We start from the raw sequence: 24,450 nt of genomic DNA, 5'->3' as shown, positions 1-24,450 counted from the left end.
TGTATTATTAATTTTTTCGTTGTGAGTGAAAGGCAAACAGCAGCATCGAGCCACTTAAAGGGAGACTAAAGTGGAACCATGAATCGGTTTAGCGTGATAAATTTTACTGTGAGAGCTCTAATGTCGTTAGTTTCATACTTTCATTTTGAAATTTCTCGCTGAAACTCCGCGCATGACGTCCGCAGTGTTCGTTTCCTATTTTGGCGACATTGGTTCAACGAAATTTCCTGAAACTTGGTATGCTAACTTTATTGCCCCCTCAGAGGACAATGTACTTCATTTTTACTGATTAGAAACTACGTAGGACCTAATAGGATGCCGTCAAAATCTATGACGTCACGACGTTTGGTGCGCGAACTTCAAGGGGGCGTCTCTGGCGTCTCCACCCGCATTTTCTTTTTGCACGTTTTCTCGCTTACCAAGCTTGTTCTCGCGGCAAGCGTGGAGATCTTGGAATTGTCAAAGAGTAATTCACTAATATAAGTACAATCGTTTTTCTGTTTCGTGTCCCTTTAACGATAAAAAGGCATATGTTTCTCATATAAGCCGCACGCTTTGTAAAGTGCAATGTGTATGTGAATGTTGCCTTAAAGCCTAATTAATTTTAGCGCATCTCCGGAGTGTTTTAACGTGCAAGTAGTAATTGATACGACGTCTGGGCATTGGTTGCTCACCACAGTTTACCGAAAAGGTGGCTCTGATGTACGGACGCCTATTTATTGTATTTATCACAACGGGTGTTTCCTACGAGCGCCGCAGCGAGTCGCCGGCTTCTGGATCATTCGAAAATGGCAGCGACTAGGCGGCTGGTAAAAGTGAGTCATTTTTCGCTAACTAACTATGTGTAACTCGTTCGTAACGCCGCGACAACGTGCTCGGCGTGACATTGTGCTTAATGTGCTTACATTTTTATTAGTCGCTTTTTCCTTCACCTTCCACGGGAACTCATTTTCACGTTTTCCTCTTCGCGGCGCCTCATAAAGTAGGCCTAGACTTTGCTATCAAATCGGTGAGCTGCACCGCCTCCTGAATCAGAACTCTTCACTTATTCAGCGTCCTCACTTGTTACCGGCCTATTGTTCGTGATGTGGGATATATTTTCGTTGGTTTATGTGCCGTTTAAGTCTTGCAGCTTTGAACTGCGGCAACACCCGCTCTGTCATTGAGTGAAACCTCGAAAGGAAATGGTTGAGTTAGCCGCAGCGGACTATGAACTTGCCGGTTTGCTTGTCTTACTTTAGTTTTGTCGTTTTCAGAATCCTTGTACACAGTCTGTATACAAATAGGCGCTGTATAGGCAAGCGAAGAGCGCTTTCATACTTTTAGATCTCGGGACTGAAGTTTCTAGCATACATAATTTCGGTTTAGCTGTTCCCGCACTTGGAGAGATACAACTCCTAACATCGCGTCGTGTAAATGCTGTCATCGTCGACGCCTTAAAAGCGCTTCCGTTTTCTCGGCTTCTTACATCGGTGTGTTTATTTTCGCGCTAACAACCTGCTCACCGAGTGCAAATTCGCTGCTGTTTTTTCTAAACGAAATTCACACCCTGTCAGGTGAGCGCGCGGCGTGTTTCGCGTCGAGAAAATGCGATGTTCCCGAGTCGAGTAGCGCAGGATTTCGCATTGAAGTCATCGCCTACTGCCGTTTCACCACGCGTTGCGATGCAGCCGGTAAGCACCGGCGGCTGACGCTTTCGGGGCGTTGAGCCTGGTCTAAATATAAACGTCGCCGCCCTGCGCTCTCAAAGTGGAGTTTCGGCGCTGTGCATGGCTAGCTTTTCTCGTTTCTGAGGTCGATTATGAGCACTCCCTGCTTAGGTAACTTAACTTCCCCTTTGGTTGTGCGCGCGATACCGTACAAAGCACGGCTGTGTTTTGTTTAGCAGCCGCATAAGCGCCTATTCGAACTGCCCATTGGCTGCGTGAATTGCGAAAGCGCTGGCCATTCGTACTTGCGTCACTGGATCGTCGTCGTCGTCGTCGTCGTCGTCGTTGTTGTTGTTGTTGTTGTTGTTGTTGTTGTTGTTGTTAGTGTCCGTGGGGCGGTAGCTGTGCACAATTTGAACCTTTCTTCTTTTTCACTAGTGATAGAGTCGCATTAGCGAGTTACAAAGGCGGTGTTGAGAAGCACCCTTCTAGTTTAAAGGAATGCTACGAAATTTAATGTGGGCAGTCGGAAGTAAACGTATTTGACAAAATTCATTCTCCTTAGTGGAAGTACCGAGACAGAAGTAAGGCGAGATATAACAGCTCCATTCTAATCATATTCTTTTCCATGCTTTTATCAGTTTGGCCGTGTAGAGTACCGCCTGCGTTGTCACTGGCGTCGGCTCGCCAGAGAAGGGTGATAAGGAAGGAATGGAATGAAGCTATAGCAATCCGCACTTTATATCAGCCCCATTTTTATAAGTGCATGTGTGTCAATGCACTGATCAATTGTTTCAAGAGGAATCTGTGCTGTCTAGCACAGATATGTTGTGGACACAAGCTTCTCTAAAACTGCAAATTGCTTTGCTAACCTCAAGGATGAGGGCTTGTTTCCAGCCATGGCAAGTGCATTTTATTTCAATGGGATTGAATAGCAGGAGCTCCTGTGTACTTAGCTTTATGTGCACATTAAGGAAACTTAGGTGATCAAGAGTAATTCGGAGTCCTCCAAATTTTTTTTGTTTTTACTCTTTTATTAATTTGGGTTGTCGTGGCTCAGTAAGTGTGTTAACTACTTGGCTGTTTCAGAATACAGCGAAGTCATCTTTACTAATAAAAACTTAATTAGGCCCAGTCAAATACACTCAGAATTAATCTTGTGGTGAGCTTGTGTGGGTACTTCAGATTTCACTACCCTTTGTGATGCTCGAAGGTATTATGAATTGGGAGTATGAATTGTACATGAGGAAATAACAGAAAAAATAGGAGCAAATGTAAGGCTGCAAAGAAAAACACTGCAACAACTGATACAGTAAACACACAACAGTGGTGGGACATACAGCACAGTAAAGACAATACAAAAGCAAACTGACAGAAATTAGAAAGTCGGACTATGTACGGCAGTTTGAAAAGTAGTTAAGTCAGTAACAACTACCAACATGCCTGCTGTCCACATACATGCCGGGGAAGGTGGTAATGTCAGGAGGTGCCATGAACAAATGAATTAAAATAATGTTTGCTTCGATATCAACAAATGCTTACTTTGCTGGAATGATTGCTGTGGGCTTAATAGTTAGGGGTAGCCAGAAAGCTGCTCTTAAGGAAAGAATTGCTCAAAAATTTTTGTGTAGTCTGAGCATTTGTAAAATTTCCAAATTACAAAAAAAAGAATGCGTCCAGATGTATAAGGATGGTGGGTATACAATATATGCTGCAGGCGGTAAAATCTTTTTTTTTTAGTCACTTGGAGTTGGTGTGTGAAACCACGTAGCTAGTGTTGTGGCTTCATTGATCACTTCAAAATTGACACTTCCAATCCATTCCAATTGCCGAAAATAGACACAATGTAATAAAGTTGCGGAGAAGACTAACACCACTGTGTTCGTACATTTATTTCACATGTTGATTGGGTTGGTGCAGAACTAGTAACATGTAAAAGTTCATGCTATTGAAAATGATTGGTGCTGTCATTCACGTTGTCATTGAAAGTTACGCAGGCTTCATCGTCCTTAGTTTGTCGCATGCTGCAGCACCTTAGTTCACGCACAATGGAAATAATTTCACTGATGCTTACCTTCATGTGTTATCTGTCCTCAGGAACTTCAGGACATCAGGACCTCGGGAACAAAATGCTTTCGGGACATCCAAGTGGATGAGAAAAACATGCTCACATGGCAGGGATTGATTGTACCTGTGAGTATCGCGTAGCTCTTTTTGATGGCCTTTCATTTATTTGTGTGGGCACATCAGCAGCATCTTCATTATAAATGCGAGGGTGGAGTTGGCGTTCATTCAGTTGTTGCCACTGTTCACATTTTACCTCAGTAGCTCGAAATTGTTTTTATGCCTACAGTCATTTACAACTTTATAAAAAAATTCTAAGCTCCACCTACACAACTGCTGTACACCTACCCTTCAGTCCTGTAAAAGTGTCAGGCCAGCTAATTTGCGTTCAAAGCGTAGGTACTTCCTGCTAATGCAAGTGCTAGGGGCATTACATGATGAAAGTTAATCATTTTTATCTAAATTGTTGTGTCTGACTGAGTACTGACGTCAGAATTTCCTGACGAAGTTTGGCAGGACATTCCACTTTTCTATCTAAATCTAGCGACACAAACGTCTTCCTGTATGGTTATACCCGTGCCACACGGGCACAGAAAATGACATTCGATAGTGAAGGCATTCGGTTCCCAGATTACATTTTTTTCGGCAGAGCTGCTACACGTCCAAACTGAATGACATTTGACTTGATGTCGATTGTAGCATCTTCTGTAGTGAGCAATTGTTGAGTAGTAATAAAATGCGTTTACAAGCTTCATATACCTTCAAGAATAATTAAATGTAGAAATAAGCGTATTACGCTGCCGTAAGCTGTATTTAGTCGCTTTGTTTCACGATGTTGCAGCCGACCGTAGCCACCTAAGACAACACTAGTCAGATCCACAGCGTAAAAAGAAAATGGCGCCTGTCACATCCAAAATACAGCGTCTCCCAGCTTGTTTAGGTGATCAGTGTAAATAGAAGACGTGAAAACTTTATTTTCAGCTGAATAGGACGACGTTTTATATAATTTAAATATATCGCACTTCGTCAGCTGTGCTGTCGAGAGTATGCATTTCTCAGTCGAATGAGTTCTGGCGATGGCATTAGGTGACGAATGGCATTTGGGCGAATTTCATTTGTCCGTGTGGCCCCGCGCGAATGGCACTAAATGTGAAGGCATTAGGAGGTAAATGCCATGTTCTGTGCCCGTGTGGCACGGGTATTAGACAGACTGCCTCAAGCACGGAAATGTGCTTGACGTCACAAAAATGAGGGAACGTGATTAGATGGAACTTCTACGCAAATTCTCTTTGGGTGGGCTACGCTTCTAAGCTCGACGGCACGGGTTCCATTCCCGGGCTCAGTGACTGCATACCCGTGGTGGCGAAGTGCAAAGAACGCCCGTGTGCTTAGATTTAGGTGCATGTTAAAAAACCCCGGATGATCGAAATTAATACGAAGTCCTCCACTGCGGCATGTCTCATAATCATATTGTGGTCTTGCTACGCAAAACCCCAGCGATTATCAGCTTCATTTGGATTGGGTGGCGGCAGCTGTGGGCGGAGTTTGCATGTTTTGTTAGGCTGTAATCAACTGCGGGTTGTTTTGAAATCCAGTCACAGGCTGGAAGAAATAAGTTTAAGCCCACCGCAGAATTTGCTTCTGTGCTGGCGGTATATTGAACTAGAATATACTCTAGTGGCGTGACCAGCCTGGATCCTGCGTCCCTTTTACATGGATGCCGCTAGATGGCCCCACTGCTACATTTCCTAGCAGCTTTGGCTGCGTTGTCAGGCCGTCACGGGCTCCTTCAAAGTTGCAGCTGCGGTTAATTCTAACACATGTGTTTGCTTCCTGGTTCTTGCAAACATCAAACAGCCAGCTTACTAGCTGCACAGCTCAGCTGTTTTATTTTGGCCAAGAATGTGTGTTTTTTCATGTTTACCGCGCTTGTTTGGAACATTAGCTACACAGTGATTGCTTATTATGTGCATACACTTATGGCCTGATTTCATTTTAGTTGTGGTGTATGCTTATTATATAGGTGTTCGTGGTACAGGACACAGTGCTCAGATCGAAAATGAAAACGGACACCTCTTTATTAGTTCTGATGATTAAAAATTACTAAGAAGATCACAGCTAGGATTTAATATGCAGAAGGAGATCCTGAAGTCAGACTGGAATGAGACCTCCTTTTTAGCAGTTTATATATATCGCGTACAAAGAATAGCTGGTTTTTAACATGAGTACTACTTATTAAGGAATATAAAATGTGTAAATAATAAAGATACAGGAAGCGTTGTGGGAGAGTGAAGCTTAATAAACAGTGTAGATGACATGAAGTACACAGTGTAATTTGGAAATGCATATTGCCGCGAGTCTTATATTTCATGAGTGTAAGCTTCACCCACAAAGACTGTGGGCAACGCGCTGCGCAGGCCTCGCCGTGATGTGTAGGAAGCTTCGCGATTGTTTTGGAACAATCTGTTAAGATTGCACGCCGCACGAGAATGTTCCAGCTTTGTCGAGAGATAACGCCGCCACCAGCGATACCGCTGGAAAGTTCAATAGCGCCTGTATAAAAGCCGACGCGCTTGACTGCTTGTCAGTTGATCGACGGACGACGCCCTGTTCGCTGCTATCATTGTACAGCGTGTATTGCTGTAGTTCTAGTTCTCATTTTCCCGGCCACAAGTTCGGCCAAATAAACAGTTTCATTCTGCAAACGCCGACTGCCGTCTTCGTCGACGTCACGACCACGTGACAATATGCATGGCGCATAAAATAACAGTATAAATCACATGGCATAAATATACTGGAAAGGTCATTTCCATGACAGGGGTGTTAAACGATATAGAGTGTTACAAAACAAACAGGCTAAATCAGACTAGAATAAATGATAGGACACTGAAAGTATAGTCATGAATATGGGTCATGCATTAGTATCGGACAAAATAAATTATTTTAGGCAATGGCATCGGCACAGAAGTGCGAAAGGGGCCCTTGCTCCCACTCCCACCCCCAAGCCACGCCAGCGCTTACCCTTCCACACCGCTATGCAAGATGGGTTTGCACTCCCTAAGACAAAATCCTGTTGACGTCTATGCTTTTAGGTGTTTCTTGAATTCGTGTCTTTTAACTGTTTTGATGTGTACAAGAAATGTGTTCCAGAAGGCGACAGATGAGAAATGGGCGCACTGAAGGGAAATGAGAAATGAATGGATGAGACTAGTAGTGATAATACGTTAGCAACTTTACTAGAAATAGCGAGAAGGTTACCTGCTAATCATTGGTGTCAAGAATAGCAAACCAGTCATTTACAGATACAGCTTCCAAGGATGATTTGTTATAGAAACCAGGTTTGGTGTAAGAACTAGAATAAGAGTAGTAAGCAGATATGTAGTGTGCACAAAGATGGGGAAATGGTCAGTAATGCCGTTTTTTAAAGACTCCTACATGAGTTGGACAACAAAGGATTAGACAATGCATGATTACAGTGCTGGAGCTGCCAAGAACTGAGCAAGCAGGGACATTAATTAATAAGACATTTGTAACTAAACCATGAAAACAAGATAACTTGAAGAGTTCAGGAATGAGTCCGTTAATTTATGCTTATCATCCATAATTGTAATATTTTTATTTTCTGAAGATAACCTTGCCATTATTTATTCGTGACAAACAAAACAATATCTGAGGAAGAAGGTGATCAGTAAAGGTCATCCAAAGATGAAATTTCAGTTATCAATGTTGAGAAAGTTAGTATAGAATGCCAACCAAACTGATCCGCAGTTTTGAATATAACGTGAGGTCGTGTCTTTGTGTGGGATACCTGACAAGATACAGCTGCTGCTCCACAGTCCGTGTGAGAAAATTCAACAAAATGCACCGACACATGTGTAGTAGTCGAATTGTAGCCGCCAACGATGCGATATGTGAGATTCGGGCAGACACACTGTAGTGAACTACCGCACTGAGTGGCAGGAGCCATGCCGCACCACAGAACATGTACACCCGACAGCAAAAGTCTACGGGACGTAGGCTTCACAGCAAAAGGGGATTTCTGCTCTGTTATTCAATGACTCTTCTAATCAAGCGGGTAAAAGTATAGGTGGCAACAACTACCACAGGTTTGAACGTTCGATTGGAGGCTCTGTTCGCAGACAAAGCGGGAATATACACTTTTCTGAAATGTCACGTCCCGCAACCTTTTGCTGTCGGGTGTACATCACACTCCATAGCTGCGCCATGAGAAACCTTAGTGGCGGTTCGTGGTGTTTAGGACCACTGAGAGAGGCGCCGCAGACTGCCGGTCGGGTCACTAGAGTATATTCTAGTTTACTGTAGTTGGCAGTATCTCAGCGAAGTGCATGCCTGAACCAACTCTTCTTTAGAGCGGTTGAGCAGCCGTGTGCACCGCAGTAAGGTTACGTTTGTGTTATATATAGCCTAGAGACCTAGCATGCGGTACAATACCATGCGTGGTGCCATTGCATTTCTTTTGCAAGAAAATGTGGCCGAGTCGGCCATTTGGCCACTCTAGACAGGTGTAATTTAGACTGTACTAATCTATGGCAGGCTTGCTCTAACTGCTTCAAGCGCGCCACGCAAAACTGTGAGGCACAGCTCCATTCCATAGTCCCCTGTACACAGCTCGCAATAATCGGTTGTGAGATCGTTAGGCAAGGTTGAGTTACTCTCGTGCCTTGTGCACACACTGCACCATCGCCTGCTTGCAAGCACCTGCTTGTAAACAAGGCAATTACGTGCCTACTGGAGGGCCATGTGGACGAGCGCCTTGCTATTACGTTTTGATAAACGAGAAATGGCAAGCAAGGGCAGGGCACTCGGCAGCTAACTAGGTGAAGCGGTACTGCTGCTAAACTAATGTGGCAGCAGCCATTTAATAGTCTGATGAAAAACCTCTTTTTCCGATAACTGATGAATGGCAGCCCCGTGGCTTTCCAGGAGTCATGGAAGATTACTTCTTGAAGTTGTGGAAGCTTGCAGCACCTCCAGTGTCACACTAGTCTATGTTTATTTTCAAAAGGGGGTGTTTTATTTTTCTTCTCGAATTTTGCCACCAGATGTACCGATTAACACTTCATTAAGGTGTTATGGAGAAGCAGTGTTCAAAGAAAGCATCGCTGCTGTGTGGTTTTTTCCTGCAAATAAGAAAAAAATGCTAAATTAGGAAATACCACTTCAAAATGTATCCATGCATGTAACGTCCAGGGTGTTCGTTATGAATAGATGAGTGCCGACATCTATAGACACAAAGAAACTGGGCAGCTGCTTGCGTTTGATAAGCAGCTGCCCAGTTTCAGGGCACAACACTTCACGCAGGGTGTCTTCACAAGACCTAGGTTGCTTAAGAGCTCTTAGCTGGTAATATGTCGCCATGTCTTGCAGCTTACCTTATCTCGTGTTATTAATGCGGTAGTGTTAAAAAGCTTATTTCGCAGAAATTCCGGAGGCGCCGTCGACGTCATTGGTTGTGAGCGAAAAATCGAGAAAAATGCCAATAAATAATAAAGAACTTCAGTTCGAGTGAGAATCGAACCCAGGCCGTCTGCGTGGCAAGCAGGTGTTGTACCACAGAGCCGCACTATTGCTTGAAACTGCTTCATGAAAAAAACACTATGTGAATGTCATGTTAACAACTGTACTAGCAGTAGGCATTCTAGGATAGTTTCAAATGGCCAATGCTACGTGCACAATCGTTCGTTTCCTTACAGCACGATTGAGGCATGCACTGAGAACAGAAGCCAGGCTAATTGAGAAGGCGATGCTCATGGGCCCCGATTACGCTATCACGTTCTACTCTTGAAGGCGAAGTTAAAGCGTCCTCAAAGTTTTATTTAAAAGATAGCTAATAGACTTCAACAACTATTTGTTCTCATTTAATAAGATACTGGCATCGGCAACGTCCATCAACAGACAGTGTTGGAACTGGAAAAAAAACTGCTTCATAATGTGTAGGCCTCACATGCCGGCTACCATTGTTAGACGAGACTTCCTAATATTGCCTAAGGGATGTACTATACTCGGTTACGACTGAAGAGCAGTGCAGCTTTTCGTCGTGTCATCGTGACATTGTGGCCGACCGCGAAGACGGGATTTCAACCAAAATGCCCACCTCCACTGTTCACAACAATCCATCAGCGTCGTCAATGAGATCACGTTCTCGCAAGCTGACTTCAATGCCGTTCATTTATCCCAATTTGAATTCCTCGAAAAACCTTGTTTGTGTGTTGTGTGCAGTGTTCGGTTACGAAGGATCATGGTGGTGCTTCGCCTGCTGCGTAAGTGCTCAGCGCTTCCTAGAAACAGCTGCTGGTGCACGTACTGGAATATTTGTGCCGTTGATCGGCGCTTCAATACCGTGTGTGATAAAAAGCGATCATCATCCTCTGCGGGTGTTTTGTCTTGAGCGTGAAGTGTTGTGCGTTCTGCCGTTTTGTCCCTCCGTCTGTGGCATACATTGCATCACACTCCCATTACAGCAGTGACAGTGACAGGGGGCGAAAACTGCAATTTACTACTGCAGCTGACCAATGAACTCCTTCACATGTTCTATTCTAACGGGGAAATAAAAAAAAAATGTACTAAAATTTCATCTTCGCTCAAAATAAAGCTTCCGGAGGAACTACTTTATGGTGTGGACGCACTCATAGAAGCTTGGCCACGACATCACGTTGACGCAGCGACAGCATTCGCTAAAGTGGGGTCCTTTGACGGCGAAAAGCCGCATTGCTCTTGACTTGTAACCGAGTACAATAACACTCGCTGTTTCCATGGTTGGGCATGTGAAAATGTAGAAGTGCAATTTCCTGTTGCAGGGGAACACAATGCAACTGGCTTGCTTTAAAAAGACACTAAAGGGAAACAATGAATTGGTCTAGACTGATAAATTGTACTCTGAAGACTCGCTGTCCTTGATTTCATGATCATAATAATGGAAGAGAAAATCGAGGTCAAATATTCATTCATAAATTTCATGCATAAAACACCACATGCAACATCACAGGTTTCAAAGTGTTTTTTCATATTTCGGTCACATTGTCTCGAAATTTTCTGAAACTTGGTGTAGTACGTCTCTGGCCCCGTCAGAGGTCAATGTACTTAATTTTTGCCTTTGGGAATTGCGTAGGCCCTAGTATAGACACCGTCAAAATATGTGGCGTCATGTCAATTGGTGCAGAAATTTAAGGTGGCATCGCCACCTGCATTTTCTTGTGCATTTTCTCGCTTACCAAGCGTCTTGCGGGAAGTGTGGCAATATGGGTATTGTGAAAGGGTAATTTACTCATGCGAAAAAAATTTCACTCTGCTAAAGACAGTCTTCAGACACATCATAATAGTTTGATGGCTGTGGCATCACACTGCTGAGCTCATAATTGCGAGTGTGATCTTGGCTATGTAGGCTACATTTTCATTCAGGCAAAATGCAGTGACGCTCTTTTACATAATTCATGTGCGCATTAATTCACATGGAGGTGCTGTTATGTTGTCCCATAATATATTGTGGTTTTGACATGTAACACCCAAGAATTTCATTTCAGTACTGTCTTGCTGCTGAAGAGAGCAAATGGCAGATGGTATTCACAGCTAGGCTCTATTTCAAATATGTCGACCTAGTATCCTGCTGCTTAACATTGGTTTTGTGACTGGAATTAACATATTCAGCGTAACGTAGCTAGTGACCCTGAGTCTTCATTTGTGATGAGTGTGAGCTGTAACTAAATCTTCTTTTGTGTGGTGTAGTAGATGTGACCATGTCGTTTGTCAAAAAAAAAGTTGAAAGGATGCCAAGGAGCACTGAGGTAGCAGCAGAAAGTTATAAGTCTGACGCTAATTGCCAGTAAGGTGGCAGCAAGGACTGTTAGACTAATGTGGAGAAGAGGATGCTCTGGCCTTTGGTAAGAATTAGTATAAAAGTGGGGATCTGTTAAAGTGACCTTAGCGCCAAGAGAAATGCAGTAGAGGGTAAGGAAGTCTAGGTGGATGATGATGATGATGATGGGAAAATTGCAATGTGATTTTGTTTATGCAGAACAGGACTTTTGGGTGAAGCTGTTATCGCACATTTGGACCTTGAAGTGGGTACATGCCAAATAGACGTGTACACCAAGCACTCACAATTTTTGTTCACATTTATAGTCTTTTTGGGAACGGGTTGCCGAAATTTCCCCACTGTACGACAAGCTTTGTGAAATAACTAAGTCACAATGTCTACGGTAAGCTGAAGTGTGGTTGCACTCACCTAAATTACCAATTCTGCGATGCAGGACAACAGCCCGTACAACAAGGGGGCCTTTCGGATAGAGATCAACTTCCCAGCCGAGTACCCATTCAAGCCGCCCAAAATCACTTTTCGCACAAAGATCTACCACCCCAACATTGACGAGAAGGGCCAGGTGTGCCTGCCCATCATCAGCGCCGACAACTGGAAGCCGGCCACCAAGACGGACCAAGGTACGAAACTACTCTGCACACTTACCCTCTGCAAGATTGCAGGGAATACAAGCAACCCTGCTGCCTTCAGCTTGCCTGGATAACACCATATGTTGCATTTGAACCCCATGATAACAAAAGCTTGTGGCAACATGGTTCTCTCCACAGCAAAATATTTCGATGTCCTTTGTGAATGCTGTTTTCCTTCATGCATGTTTTCTATCTCTCCACAGCAAGATCTCACAATATCAGTCCTGCAGTAATGCAATCTGTAAGAACCTCAGACCCCATTATGATAAATCTGTGTAATGGCAACAGAGTACAGCAAAACCTCGTTAATTTGATTTCACTGGACCAGAAAAAATGTCCGAATTAACCGAATGCAAAATTGTAGAGAGTATCTAGAAAACAATAGACAAATGTCTCTTACATCACTACACTTTTATTTTCTGCATGAATATACAGATCCTGTACTTATTTTGCCTTAAAGTAGTGTAAAAACCACAGTCCTCATCGTCCTGTAACTTCCTTCACAATGTGAATGCAGCACAAGGCCCTCGTTTCTTAATTCATCGCAAATGTGCTCCGCACACCTCCGCCCGGTCCCTTTTCACGTGCCGCCACTACCAACCCCACCATGCACACGTGACATTCTTTTTTTGCCAGCAATATGCCAGCAACAGATTGTTAGAGATGTAGCAGTCAAGTTTTATGTCAGCATGTGAACCACAAGTGAAACGCTCTTCAACAGCTTCCACCGTGTTTGAGTTTTGCAACATTGCGCACGCATTGCACCTAGTCAAGACGAAGCTACTGAGTGCCGCACCCACTGTGGAAGAAACCATGTACGCCAATGGCGCAGTCATAGCATCCAGACGATTTTGAAGGCATGCACATAGCTTACGCACACAAAGTCAAAACGAAACTGAGATGCAGCACAGTGCTGCATCTCATGTGGACGAAGCCGTGATTGCTAGCGATACAATCGGAGCGTCCATGCATCTGAACGCATATGTGGCCTACGCGTGCCAAATCGAGAAGGGTGTGTCCAGATAAGATCGAACACGAGGTCCCGGTCACCATTCCCGATTTTCGTGAAATATATTCTAGGCCTAGGCATTAGACCCAGAACATTGGAATCTCGAGCGCACCTAGGGAAAAGCGGTGCACTTCTTGGTCACAATATTTATTCCACTCAAATACCGTATACAGTAAAACCTCGTTAATTCGAAGGCCTCGGGACCGAGAAAAATATCCCAATTAAGCAGGATTCCCAATTATCCGAAACAACGCGAAATCAAAGAAATCAGCCAGAAAATGTGATGTACGGAAGTCACACCTTTATTGTGGCAAGTCAGCCTACTTGGAGAAAAATTCCTCCATGCGTGACTGACGCGTTCGGTAGTTCCCAGCACTGAAAGTCATATTTTCCAGCCTGTCAATGAGGCGCAGAATCTCAGCCTCGCCGCCGTTGCACTCGACGAAGCTGCGCACAACACTCAAGGCATCGATGACATCCGCCAAAGGGGGTGCTCGGGAGGGCTCGTCATCACTGTCAACATTAGAGGCCGAATCGGTCGATCTCGCAGCTATCTCGCTGTCGATGTCGGCGTAACACGTCTGCACTGTGCACTCGACATTTGCGTACTCGGAGAATCCGATTGGAGTGCACTCCTCGTCCGCGTGCAAAGCCTCATATCGAGCGCAGAGAGTCTCCCCTTCTTCATCAAACGGGCAAGTGACAGCGGTGACAGCAAACTCAGCGGAGGTTGCCTCTTCTCGTTTTCGACGCCGTCGACTTGCTGGCCTCTTCAATTAAGCACACCTTTTCGTGCAGGGACAAGCTCTTGTACTTCGGCATCTTCCTTCCAAGCACACCTCAATCAACTAATTCACAGGGAAGACACTCAAGCGGAGACAGGAGACAAATGGAGCAGTCGCACCGAATCGCACAATGCTCGCCAGCCGACGTCCAAATGGCACAAAGACTCCACAAAACATTCACTTCGCTAGAGTGGCTAACATCGCTGTTGAGATGATGATGATCATGATCGCAACCGCACGCATCGCCGCCTGGCAATTGCTAAAACATGGCGTCTACGACGTATTTCCGGTAAAAAAAACATGGCCTTCGAGATCCGTACATCAAAAAAAAAAAATGCATGTTTTAGTTACAGCCTCTGAGATTCGCAACACCCTTTGCATATCTTGGAAGTCGCGGCCAAGTGTGCCAATTAACCGGGAAGTCGCAGACTAGCCGCACCAATTATCCGGTTAAATTTACATGTAAAAATTTGGGACCGCGCAAATAATACAAATTATCCGGGATTCCCAATTAACCGAGTACAAATTACCGAGGTTTTACTGTATTGCCAATTATAAGTCGACTCCGATTATAAGTCGACCCCCCAACTTGCAACCCCTTCTAGGGGAAAAAGAAGTTGACTCCGAACACAGCCTCATGCTGCGGCCATAGCTCACCAATAAGTTTTTCAGAAGAGGGAGTGATACAAAGAAACATTTATTTGCCCGTGAAACATTGCTTACGACTCGTCGTCGCTTGAGAGAAGGACGCATTCACGGTCATTGCCATTGTGTGAGCCACTGCTGCTGTTCGTCGTCGGAACGGGTGCCGGTGGTCTGAGATGCCGCACATGGAAAACGCCGCGTGGACCATGTCGGTTGGCAGTCCATACCAGGCATCGTTGACCCATTTCTTGGATACTTTGAACTCTGTTTGCGGAATGCACATATCCTTCGTGACAGTATGTGCTTTTGCTTCAATATCATCGTAGCAAACACTCAGGCTCTTGCTTCTCTGGTCATGAACCCAATCTCGAACCACCTCCTCAACGGCAGGGTATCGTCCAGACTTCAGTCCGCAAAAGGAACAGCGTGTAGCAGCGCACACGAAGATCTTGGTCCTTTGTTTTCTCCATTCCCTCACGCACTTTTCCGACACATCGAACTTGCGCCCTTTAACGTTGCTTTCCGACTCTACGTAGAGGATCGCTTGCCTCTTGAAAGCAGCGCTGTACTGTTGCCGGCATAGCGGTGGCATCTTGGTGTCCGTTTGGCAGCGTCGCAAATCGCACACACCACTGTTCGCAAGCGAAGTGAAATGCAGAAATGGTGAACAGGCCTCAGTGCAAAAAGACGCGAAGACGCTTGTGGGCGCATGTGACTGGTCATGTGGTTTAGTTCCCTGCAAAGTGTTGCCAGGCCACACGCCGCTGTTAGCTTTTCTTTGGAACGCCGATGGTTTGTCAATGAATCGTTTGTGTGTGGCTCATGGTGTGGCTGCTCCTCTTAGGCTCTTCGTTTTCGAATTCGTCGCCATGCATCACTTCTTTGACGATTTGCTCATCAGTCAGAGCGTGCGGTCACACGAGAACTCCGCACAAAAGACAAAAGCACCAGCAGCAATCGAGCTGAAGGAGCCATACTGAATCGTTCCTCCATAAAACGGCGTTCAATGATGCAGCACACCAACGGGAACAAAGCAACAAAGTGGCACCGCCAAACCCACACGCGAAGAAAAGGCATTCAACCAGTCTCAAGTCAAGCCATGTCGATAATTGATGTCCATGGCGATGCTGTGTTTGAGCTTCACTTCTGTTCCGAATTGTTCTTTTTTGGTTTTCAAGCCTTGCCGGCGGCCCGAAAGTCGCCGAATTATCCGATTTGCGGTCAAATTTGTCAGAAATAACGAGCTCCCAGTCTCGTAAAGTTATGCGTGTATTTACAGGGACCAGATGACGTGCAAGGTAAATGTAAATGGTAGCGAAGCTTCCATAGAAGCCCATACGTTCAGAAAATGGCTGCTCATCAGCTGCTCATGGGGCTTGGCGCCATCTGTGTGAGGAGGGAACACTTCCGGCGGAACAAAAAATAAAGCGGATGTGACGCAATATCCGGTAAAAAAGTGACGTCATTTTGTTGGCACTAGCGCGAAATTTGACCTCAAAATATTTTTCCTAGGCCCCTGATCACTAAGGACTCGCGCTACAGCGAGCCGGCAAGCCCTTGGCGAGTGCGCTTGAAGGCAACGCTAGCTAAACTAGTATCGGCCCGTGAATAAACAGCCGTGTTTAAGTGTACCGTCGTGGAATTCGCCTTGGTTTTACCAGGAAACTTTATTCTCTGAGCTTTTATTCTGCGTTCGTGTGATCTTCCACAGCGTGAATAACGTAGGCAGCAGCGTACATCTCATATTTGCAGCGTTGCTTATTTGCTTCGCACATGCGCAGGGGACTTAGAGCGCATTGCATGCGTGCTTCAGTTCTAACGAGAAGAAATGACGCCTGGTCACGCCAAAATAATGATATTTCAGTTTTATTCAATGGTCACAATAAAGCAATTTAACACACCCTACACAATGAGCAACAAATGTCATAAGTACAAAAGGTGCGTACACTACGTGCACTATGTTTTGCCTTTTGTTCCGATAAATTAACCTTACGTGTAACGTATCAAGACATGCGAATTGTAGCGATCGTAGCGCGACAGATAACTTAGCGATCTGCTCACCGATAACCGGAAATATAGTAGGCACCGCATGTTCACGAAGGAAACCGGGCAGCAGGAATACTGATCCATGAAAATCCAGCAAGCACACTACTCCGAACCGTTGCCCCGGTGTCTTATCTAGAAGAGAGGGCTCGCCAGGCGTACGCGTGTTGCTATTGCATCCTTGGAACACCACATCGTTTCCGCTAGTACCGAGGAAAGCGTTCGGCGTGAAATGTTAGCCGCCTCGTGCCGTTGTCCGTTGAACACCGTAGCCAACACGTTCACCAATTATGAAACGCACATTGCAACTTCGCGCACACAAAAATCAAATTCTCACCACAATAATTCACAGCACGCATGCAAGTGCGAAACACCAGCACACCTGAGGGGGTGTGTCGCCGCAGGACGAACTTTACGCGCGCCTTTCCGAACACTACAAGGACTGCGTCGCAGAGCAATGGCATGTGTCATTCTTTAGAGGGCGCTAATAAGAAGATTTTTGATAATGCATATACATTTTCATGAATTCTTTGTACACTGGATCTAAATAAATGTTATTCTGAAATAAATCTCGGTCATAAAATATAAATATTATTTTGTTGTTGAATGAAATTAGGTTTTTTGTTATTAGTGTTTGTTCCCACCACACCTAGTCGCGCTTCAATCACTACTCCCATAACTCCCCATGCTGATGTCGCTGACAATAGGATCTGAACCGCTTTTCGCCCGAAGCTTCGCGACCTATTTGGATAGACCTTGTGACGTGTTCGAATTAACCGATTTTCCGAATTAACGAGTCAAATTAACAAGCTTTTACTGTATTAACTTTGGTACTTGCGCTCCCTTCTAAAATAATTTTCGTGGTTTTATCACACTCCATTTCACTCAATAATTGGGCTGAAACGTAAGTGATCTACCAAAAACGCTGGAGTTTGAAAGTAGTTTTCTCAGAAAGGCCATTTTTAATTTCATTTTTTAAAATCCCTCTGATCGAGGTCAAGGGCGTCATCTACTAAAGAAACGCTGCATTACTTTGGTTGCTAACAAGTTATGATGCATCAAATGTGACCAAATCAGCCTAGCGTCCGTGCCGTTCGTTATGTGCATTAAATTGGATATAAGTTGTTCAAAATACATGTACATTACATAATCACGAATCAGCAGCTCCACAACAACTGCACAGCCAGGTGTCATAGTGCAGCAAGCTTTGTCTTGTGATCGGCCGCTTGACAAACCTGCAACAGCGGCCGCTAGATGCTGCGCTCACATTGCGTGAGTGCCACTTCAGTTGCAGTTGCGGATGAGTTCCGCTTGCGCTCAAAACTACGCTCAGAGGACGAACGAGAGAAGGGATGCATCACTGTGAAAGTTAAAGTGCAACGAAAACTCTGCCGGCAATTTTGCGCCAGCAATGTGATAGCGGATGGTGACAATGCGTTTCTGAAGGCCCGCGACGAACACAGTCACATGTGGTGATAAATGCAAATAGACATGAAGCGTTCTGGCTTTGTTGTCTTTGCCATACGGTTCGGGCTGTTGACAATGGCAATGCAGACTGGTATACTGCAGCGGTGGCTGCACGGTTGAGCGTCCTCTTCCAATGCGGTAGGTGCCAGGTTAGATTCCCAGTGCCAACCGGAAATCCACCGTTTTTTTTCTAAGGGGTAGAGGAGTACACCGGCCTGGTGCTCAGTTGTTTACAGGTACTCATCTCGAAGATGGTCCCATAGGGTTCTGTAAAGGCTCCTGGATGCACGTTAACCTATCACAGCCTTGATGAAATAGTTGAGCATCCGCTGCTGCTGTGGGAGGCAGAGATTGGCTGCCGCCAGGTACCTATTGGTAAAATAAATGCATGCTCAGCAGAACGAAGTACATAGTCACTCAGGAGGGCAGCCACCTGGTCGGAAATTAACTGCATGGGACCACCAGACTTAAAAATAAGACCATCCTTTTTTTTTTTACCTCCGCAGCGGTGGCTACATGGTTATACCAGGTACCACAAGGAGCATCAACCTATCAAAAGGTTAACGGCCGTCACCGCACCTTGCCACTCTTCTAGACAAGGTAGCTCAATCACTCTGCACTGTCTAGAAAGAGTGCAGCATTTAGAAGGGCAAAGCGCAGCATCGAATGTGCCGCACACCCAATTTTCGAGCGTTCTAAAATGCATATTCACATAATGTTACAAGATTTTTTAGGACTATGGGATGCCCATATGTCGACGATCAGAAGACAAAAAGGGCAAGCACCATGCATCCTCATAGAAAGGGAAATTTATTCTGCTGGCAGTTCTTATCCTTCAGTGATCCAGTTTTGTTTTAAGGTCACTTCTGGATACCCCTCGCTCGCGTGCCAATTCAAGGTTATTACCTTGGCGAGCTGGGTCTACACGCAGCTGCTTGAGAATGCCTGCAGGCTTGCCGTCAAGATCGGGATATTTTATCATTATCTGCCCGTAGAAACTTCCTGGTAGACTTGCAGCTGAAGATCTCTTTCCTTGGACACGTTTTGCACTGTATTTTAATGTGAAAGCATTACTTCGCCAGGTTTGGGAAAGCGTGCACTCATCCAGCGCCCGCAAAAGCCATGTGCAGGAAACAAGTGACCTCTCCCACCGGAACTGTTGCCGGCACTAACAGCTGCAGCGAAGTAGGAGAGGGAAATCAGTGCAGTAGATCACGAAGTCTCGACTCGAAGGGCGCACGCCCTTGTCTGCCATATCTGTTGGCTTTTAATTTCTGTGAAGGCAGTATTGCAGCAGCATGCATAGTGATTTTTGCAAAACATAGCTGCAGTGAGTCCGATGCTGACATTGTAGGCTTAGCGTCGAGGACGTGTGAAGAGTTGTCGACGCTACTTTGGTTTTACCAAATAATATAAACACTATTCGCCCTCTGCATTGCCTTATTCTTTGAGACAACTCGGGAAGACCGCTTTACTGCACCCCTCGAGGGCTTCACCAACTTAGCCAAAAGAAAGGCTTTCATGTTCCTATCTCATAAGAATATACTTAGGGATCCTCTGCAACATTTTTTTCTGTAATTTTCCTTAGAAGTATTCGAAAAATAATCTATTCGCCTCGCACTTAAAATTTAATATTCGAATTCGCTTCGCATCCAAAACTTTGCTATTCACACAGCTCTACTCTTTTCGATAGTTAAGAATGAGCTACCTATTTTAGTGTTTATCAAATTTTAATACAGTAAAATCTTGTTAATTTGGTCCTTGTTAATGAGGAAAATCGGATAATTCGGACGTGTTCTCTGGTCCCAGCAGGCATAGGCATTGTTTAATGGCGTCAAACTCTCATTAATTCGGTCTTATTTTTCAGCAACCTGGTCAAGTCGAACAATCCTCAGAGCACACGATGGATGTCTTTTCATCTTTGCAATTAATAAAGGCATGGTCGCCATACACAATCGTGAATCGCGTCTTTGGTGACGAAGGCTTTAGCAGCTTTGACAAACTACTTTTATTTTCGTTTTTACCCGGCGTACATAGCTATGATTGCTTGGATGTCAACTGGGTGAAAGCCCATGTATCATCCACATTGGCTGCTGATTGACAAGCAGCAGCTTCGCTTTTGCTTTGTGCCTTCAGAACTGTATAGTCTCCATCCATGATTGTGCATTAGTGAGACCGGTTTCTTCTGCAGCAGATGCAGTGCTTAGCAGCTTCATTTAGACTCCGAGTTTAGGTCATGCACATGCCTTCAGAACTGCGTGGATGCTGTAATAGCACCATTAGTGACTACGGTTTTGTCCACACCGGATGCAGCCCTCCATAGCTTCGTTTTTACTTGATGCAACACGCACGCAGTGTCACAAAACTCAAACATGGTGGAACGCTGTTAAAGAGGAAGAGCTTCAGCCACAGTCCACATGCTGGCGTAAAACTCACTTACTACATCGTGAAGGATGAATGATCAGTTGACTACCATTTTGCTGGCAAAATAGTTATTGCCACATGCGCGTGGTGGTGTTGGTGGTACATAATAAGAAAGTGGTGCAGAGCATGTTTCTGGTTAAGACACAGGGGTCTTAAGCCACGGCCACAGTGTGAACGCAGTCGCGAAGGACAAAAATTGCAGCTTTTACACTGCTGTTATGCAAAATAAGTACCGGATTCAAGCATTCATCAAGGAAAAGAAAGTACATTGATGCAGTAAACGTTTGTTTCCTTGAAAATTTCAATAATTTTGGCATTGGGTCAATGCAGATGTTCCTTCCAGTCCTGTGGAATCCGAATTAACAACCTTTTACTGAACTACTTGTTTTCTTTTTTCGAGAGCTTGTCCCAATATTTCTTGGGAGGACAGCGTATATCGTTCTTCATGGCGATAAGGTGGCAGCAATAAACGTTAGTGTTATTCTGTGAAGATGATGCTCACTGGTTTTGTATTTTCCTCATCGCTGGAATGAGAGATATGCGGTGTTCTTCCCTACTAAAAAATCACGTGCATCGCAAACTTTAGGCATCCCCTCATTTAACAACCAATTTGCAACTGGCACCTCCAAAAAGCAAGGTCTCTGTTCTTCTGTGACCAGTTCTGTCTGTGTCTCCTGGTAACAGCATGCAGCCCGCCACGGTGGTCTAGTGGTTATGGCGCTCGACTGCTAACCCTGAGGTCGCAGGATCGAATCCCGGCCGCAGCGGCTGCATTTTCGATGGGGGCGAAAATGTTTGAGGCCCATGTACTTAGATTTAGCTGCACGTTAAAGAACACCAGGTGGTCGAAATTTCCGCAGCCCTCCACTACGGCGTCCTTCGTAATCATGTCGTGGTTTTGGGATGTTAAGCCCCAGATATTGTTATTAATGGCATGCACTGTAGAACACAGTTCATGTGCAGCATGCTGCTGCTCGATATTGTATGGTTCACTTGTATTGCCCATTTTAAAAGGTAAGGACGTACAGGTGCCCCAAAAGTAAAACAGAGCACGTGAGCTGTGGCCAAACTAGGCAAAACTGCATGCCAGCACGCTCTATCAGCAGATGCGCTGCAGGTAGCAAGAGTGTGTCCGCATATCCGGCTGACCCATCCCGATATGCTGATGCTCGCCTTATTGCCGGCTTGAGTGAAGCCGTGCTGCTACCATCACTGCTCGTCAGGGGCAAAAGTGGTGGCATTCTTGGCAATGCAGAACGCGCATGCCTCTGAAGGTTTCTTCAGAGGTGTAGAAAAACAAATGCATAAAGCATTGAAAGTGCCCCTGACAAGCAGTGATGGTAGCAGCACGGCCTTGCTCGAGCCAGCGATAAGGCAAGCATTGGAATATCAGGATGGGTCAGCCAGATGTGCCAACACACTATTGCTGTCTGCTGATAAAGCGTGCTGGCATGCAGTTTTGTTTAGTTTGGCCACAGCTGACATGCTCTGTTTTACTTTAGGGGCAGTAAATTCATGGTTATGTGTCGTCCATGCACAACCACGTGTGACGATGCAGAATCGCATGATGGCAAGCGGTAGTTTCTACTTGCTCCATGCAGTGCCCTCCTAATCTCACCTCACTCTTCCATATAGCTGTGGCAAAGCCTACTTCCGTGAGGAAAAGCCAATTTGAGGTATTTCATGCTGCCTGATATTCAATATATAAAATGTTCCGCCTATTTTTTGTTCAGTGTAGCCATAGATATCCCTGCGCATTGGCGATAAAGCATTGTCGTGTTCAGAAATAATTCGATATAAAGGATAATTCAATTTACTAGAGTTCAATATAGTCGAGCTTGACTGTAATCTTGGCGGTACTACCACACCAACTGTTCCAACAATTCAACTAAGCACCACATGCTTGTTTGCATTCTTCTGTGCAGTTATCCAAGCCCTGATTGCACTAGTCAACGACCCAGAGCCAGAGCACCCACTGCGTGCCGACCTTGCCGAGGAGTACAGCAAAGACCGGAAGAAGTTCCTGAAAAATGCCGAGGAATTCACCAAGAAGCACTCCGAGAAGCGGCCGCCCGACTAAGCTCCTAGCTGCCTAGCCGCCACTCGGGACGTGCTGCTCACGGGCAACAAAAGTGAAAGGGAAGGCAGAAGCAGAAGAAAAAAGCATGGGTCTTTCAAATTCTTGAGCCCGCCTTCATTTCAGGTGTACTTGTTTTCTTCTCTCTCTGAAAGTCCTTTTTTTTTTTTTCTTTGTATGCGTGCCTACACGAGGAAAGTGTGCGAATGCTTGTTTTCAAAAAAAGTGGGCCACTCTAGTGTGGCTTTTTTTATTTTTACCGGCTGCGACGCTGTATGAAATGTGGGTTTTTCCCCTTGTTTCCCGAGATGTCATACTTACTAGTGCGCGGTAGGATGCTGCCCATTTTAGCATCGATGTTCTTTCGCTTCTTGCTCCGTGCAGCAGCAAGTTTGCTATGATGTTATGCTTTAGCGCTAGCTTGCCACTCTTGCTGTTTCACGCGTTTCTTGTTAAACAGTGCTGTAGGACGCATCGAGAGGGTGATTATTTGTTCACGGTATTGTTTTAAGTTTTTCTTCTTTTTTTCTTTCTTGCGCGAGACAGCAGACATTGGTCATCGCTCGATTCTACCTTTCTTCCGAACAGTGTTGTACGCGAAAGGTGCGCACGTCTAGGCGCTTTCTGGCATTCATTTCTTTTGGGGAGGCCAAAGAAAATTGTTGTTGGATTCTGTCTGTGTGCTCTTTGTTGTCAATCTCGTCACGCCGTTCGTGCTGCATTCGCACCCGAGAGGTGGGAGAAAACGTTAACACGTTCACTGATGCGGTGCTTGCCTTTTGTGATACCCGAGCACGTAGCTGGCTCGTGGTGCAGCGCACGGTTCGCCTTAAAACCCATGGAAACAAACACATGCACAATGGCACGGTTAGCAGTGTGTCGGAACGTAACAGGGAGAACACCGATAGAAAGAAAAAACTTTAGCCTGTGTTTCCTTAATCTACGACACCGCCCAAACACTTAGTGTTACCTAGCCCCCACCCCCCTTATAAGGACATTTTCATGTAGTAGGTGGCTCAGTTCTTTTTTTTTTTTATTACTGTATGTTGTGATAATTTAGACCTTTCTTGTATTTCACGTGGCGTTTATGATTACTCTGAGCTTACTTTTTTTTTGTTTATATAATTGTGCGATAGTGCGGAGTATGAGAATCACAAATAAATCTTGATTGATTTGTTTTATCACAGTTGTCTCTGTTTGCATTCTTCAGCTACTGCCCATTGTCATCATGTGGGAGCAGCTAAAATATTATGGTATCTGAAAGCTTAAAACTAAATTTGTGCTTTCTGTACATCCTTTCCGTCGTAATGATCAACCTCACTGTTGTCAAGGTGTTGTAGGGCCACAATGTGGTCTTCACTCGTGTCAAAAGGCAAAAAAGATTTGCCCACTGTAACCTCTGACGCATTATTCCGATGTTAATGCGCAGTTTCGTCATTCAAATATTTCATGGGGCCTTGTACACAACATCGACCTTAAGGGGTGGTGTCTGTGCATTTATTTGGGAGGCCATGACAGGCAGCGCTGTAGATGAGGTCAACACATGTGTTGCGGAAATAAAAATTTGGTGGACACCTGTGGCGTGATCTTGTTCGTTATCCAAAATGGAACGGAGACTGTCCGTTCTATCGAGCCACACGCATTTGGTCAATGTGAGTCATGACGAACTTCAAGACGCACATTGACCAATCGCATGCGGCTTGATAGAACGGACCGCCTCTGTTCCATTTTGAAATGCGTGCAAGATGACGTCACTGAGCTTCGCCTTCAAAAGTGGAATGCGATAACGTAATACATCATCACACTTCGCTTCTCGGTGCAAAA

General features: G+C 45.0%; 1 protein-coding gene across 1 annotated transcript; it reads left to right on the top strand.

Moving 5' to 3' along the window:
* The first annotated feature begins 685 nt into the window (after positions 1-685).
* LOC119390020 (ubiquitin-conjugating enzyme E2 L3) lies at positions 686-23,807 on the top strand. Its single transcript, XM_037657527.2, has 4 exons — positions 686-815; positions 3,747-3,842; positions 11,981-12,167; positions 22,475-23,807. The coding sequence occupies exons 1-4, from the start codon at positions 789-791 to the stop codon at positions 22,627-22,629; spliced, it is 465 nt and encodes a 154-aa protein (XP_037513455.1). The 5' UTR covers positions 686-788; the 3' UTR covers positions 22,630-23,807.
* The last annotated feature ends 643 nt before the right edge of the window (positions 23,808-24,450 follow it).

This window comes from Rhipicephalus sanguineus, chromosome 4, assembly GCF_013339695.2.
Source record: "Rhipicephalus sanguineus isolate Rsan-2018 chromosome 4, BIME_Rsan_1.4, whole genome shotgun sequence".
NCBI lineage: Eukaryota > Metazoa > Arthropoda > Arachnida > Ixodida > Ixodidae > Rhipicephalus > Rhipicephalus sanguineus.
This window is presented reverse-complemented; position numbering and strand designations above follow the sequence as displayed.

Bases quoted from the DNA above. Each gene is read 5' to 3' on its own strand.
- LOC119390020 (XM_037657527.2), top strand. From the start codon at position 789: ATGGCAGCGACTAGGCGGCTGGTAAAA. The intron at 816-3,746 runs GTGAGTCATTTT...ATCTGTCCTCAG, and splicing joins CGACTAGGCGGCTGGTAAAA to GAACTTCAGGACATCAGGAC. The intron at 12,168-22,474 runs GTACGAAACTAC...TCTTCTGTGCAG, and splicing joins GGCCACCAAGACGGACCAAG to TTATCCAAGCCCTGATTGCA.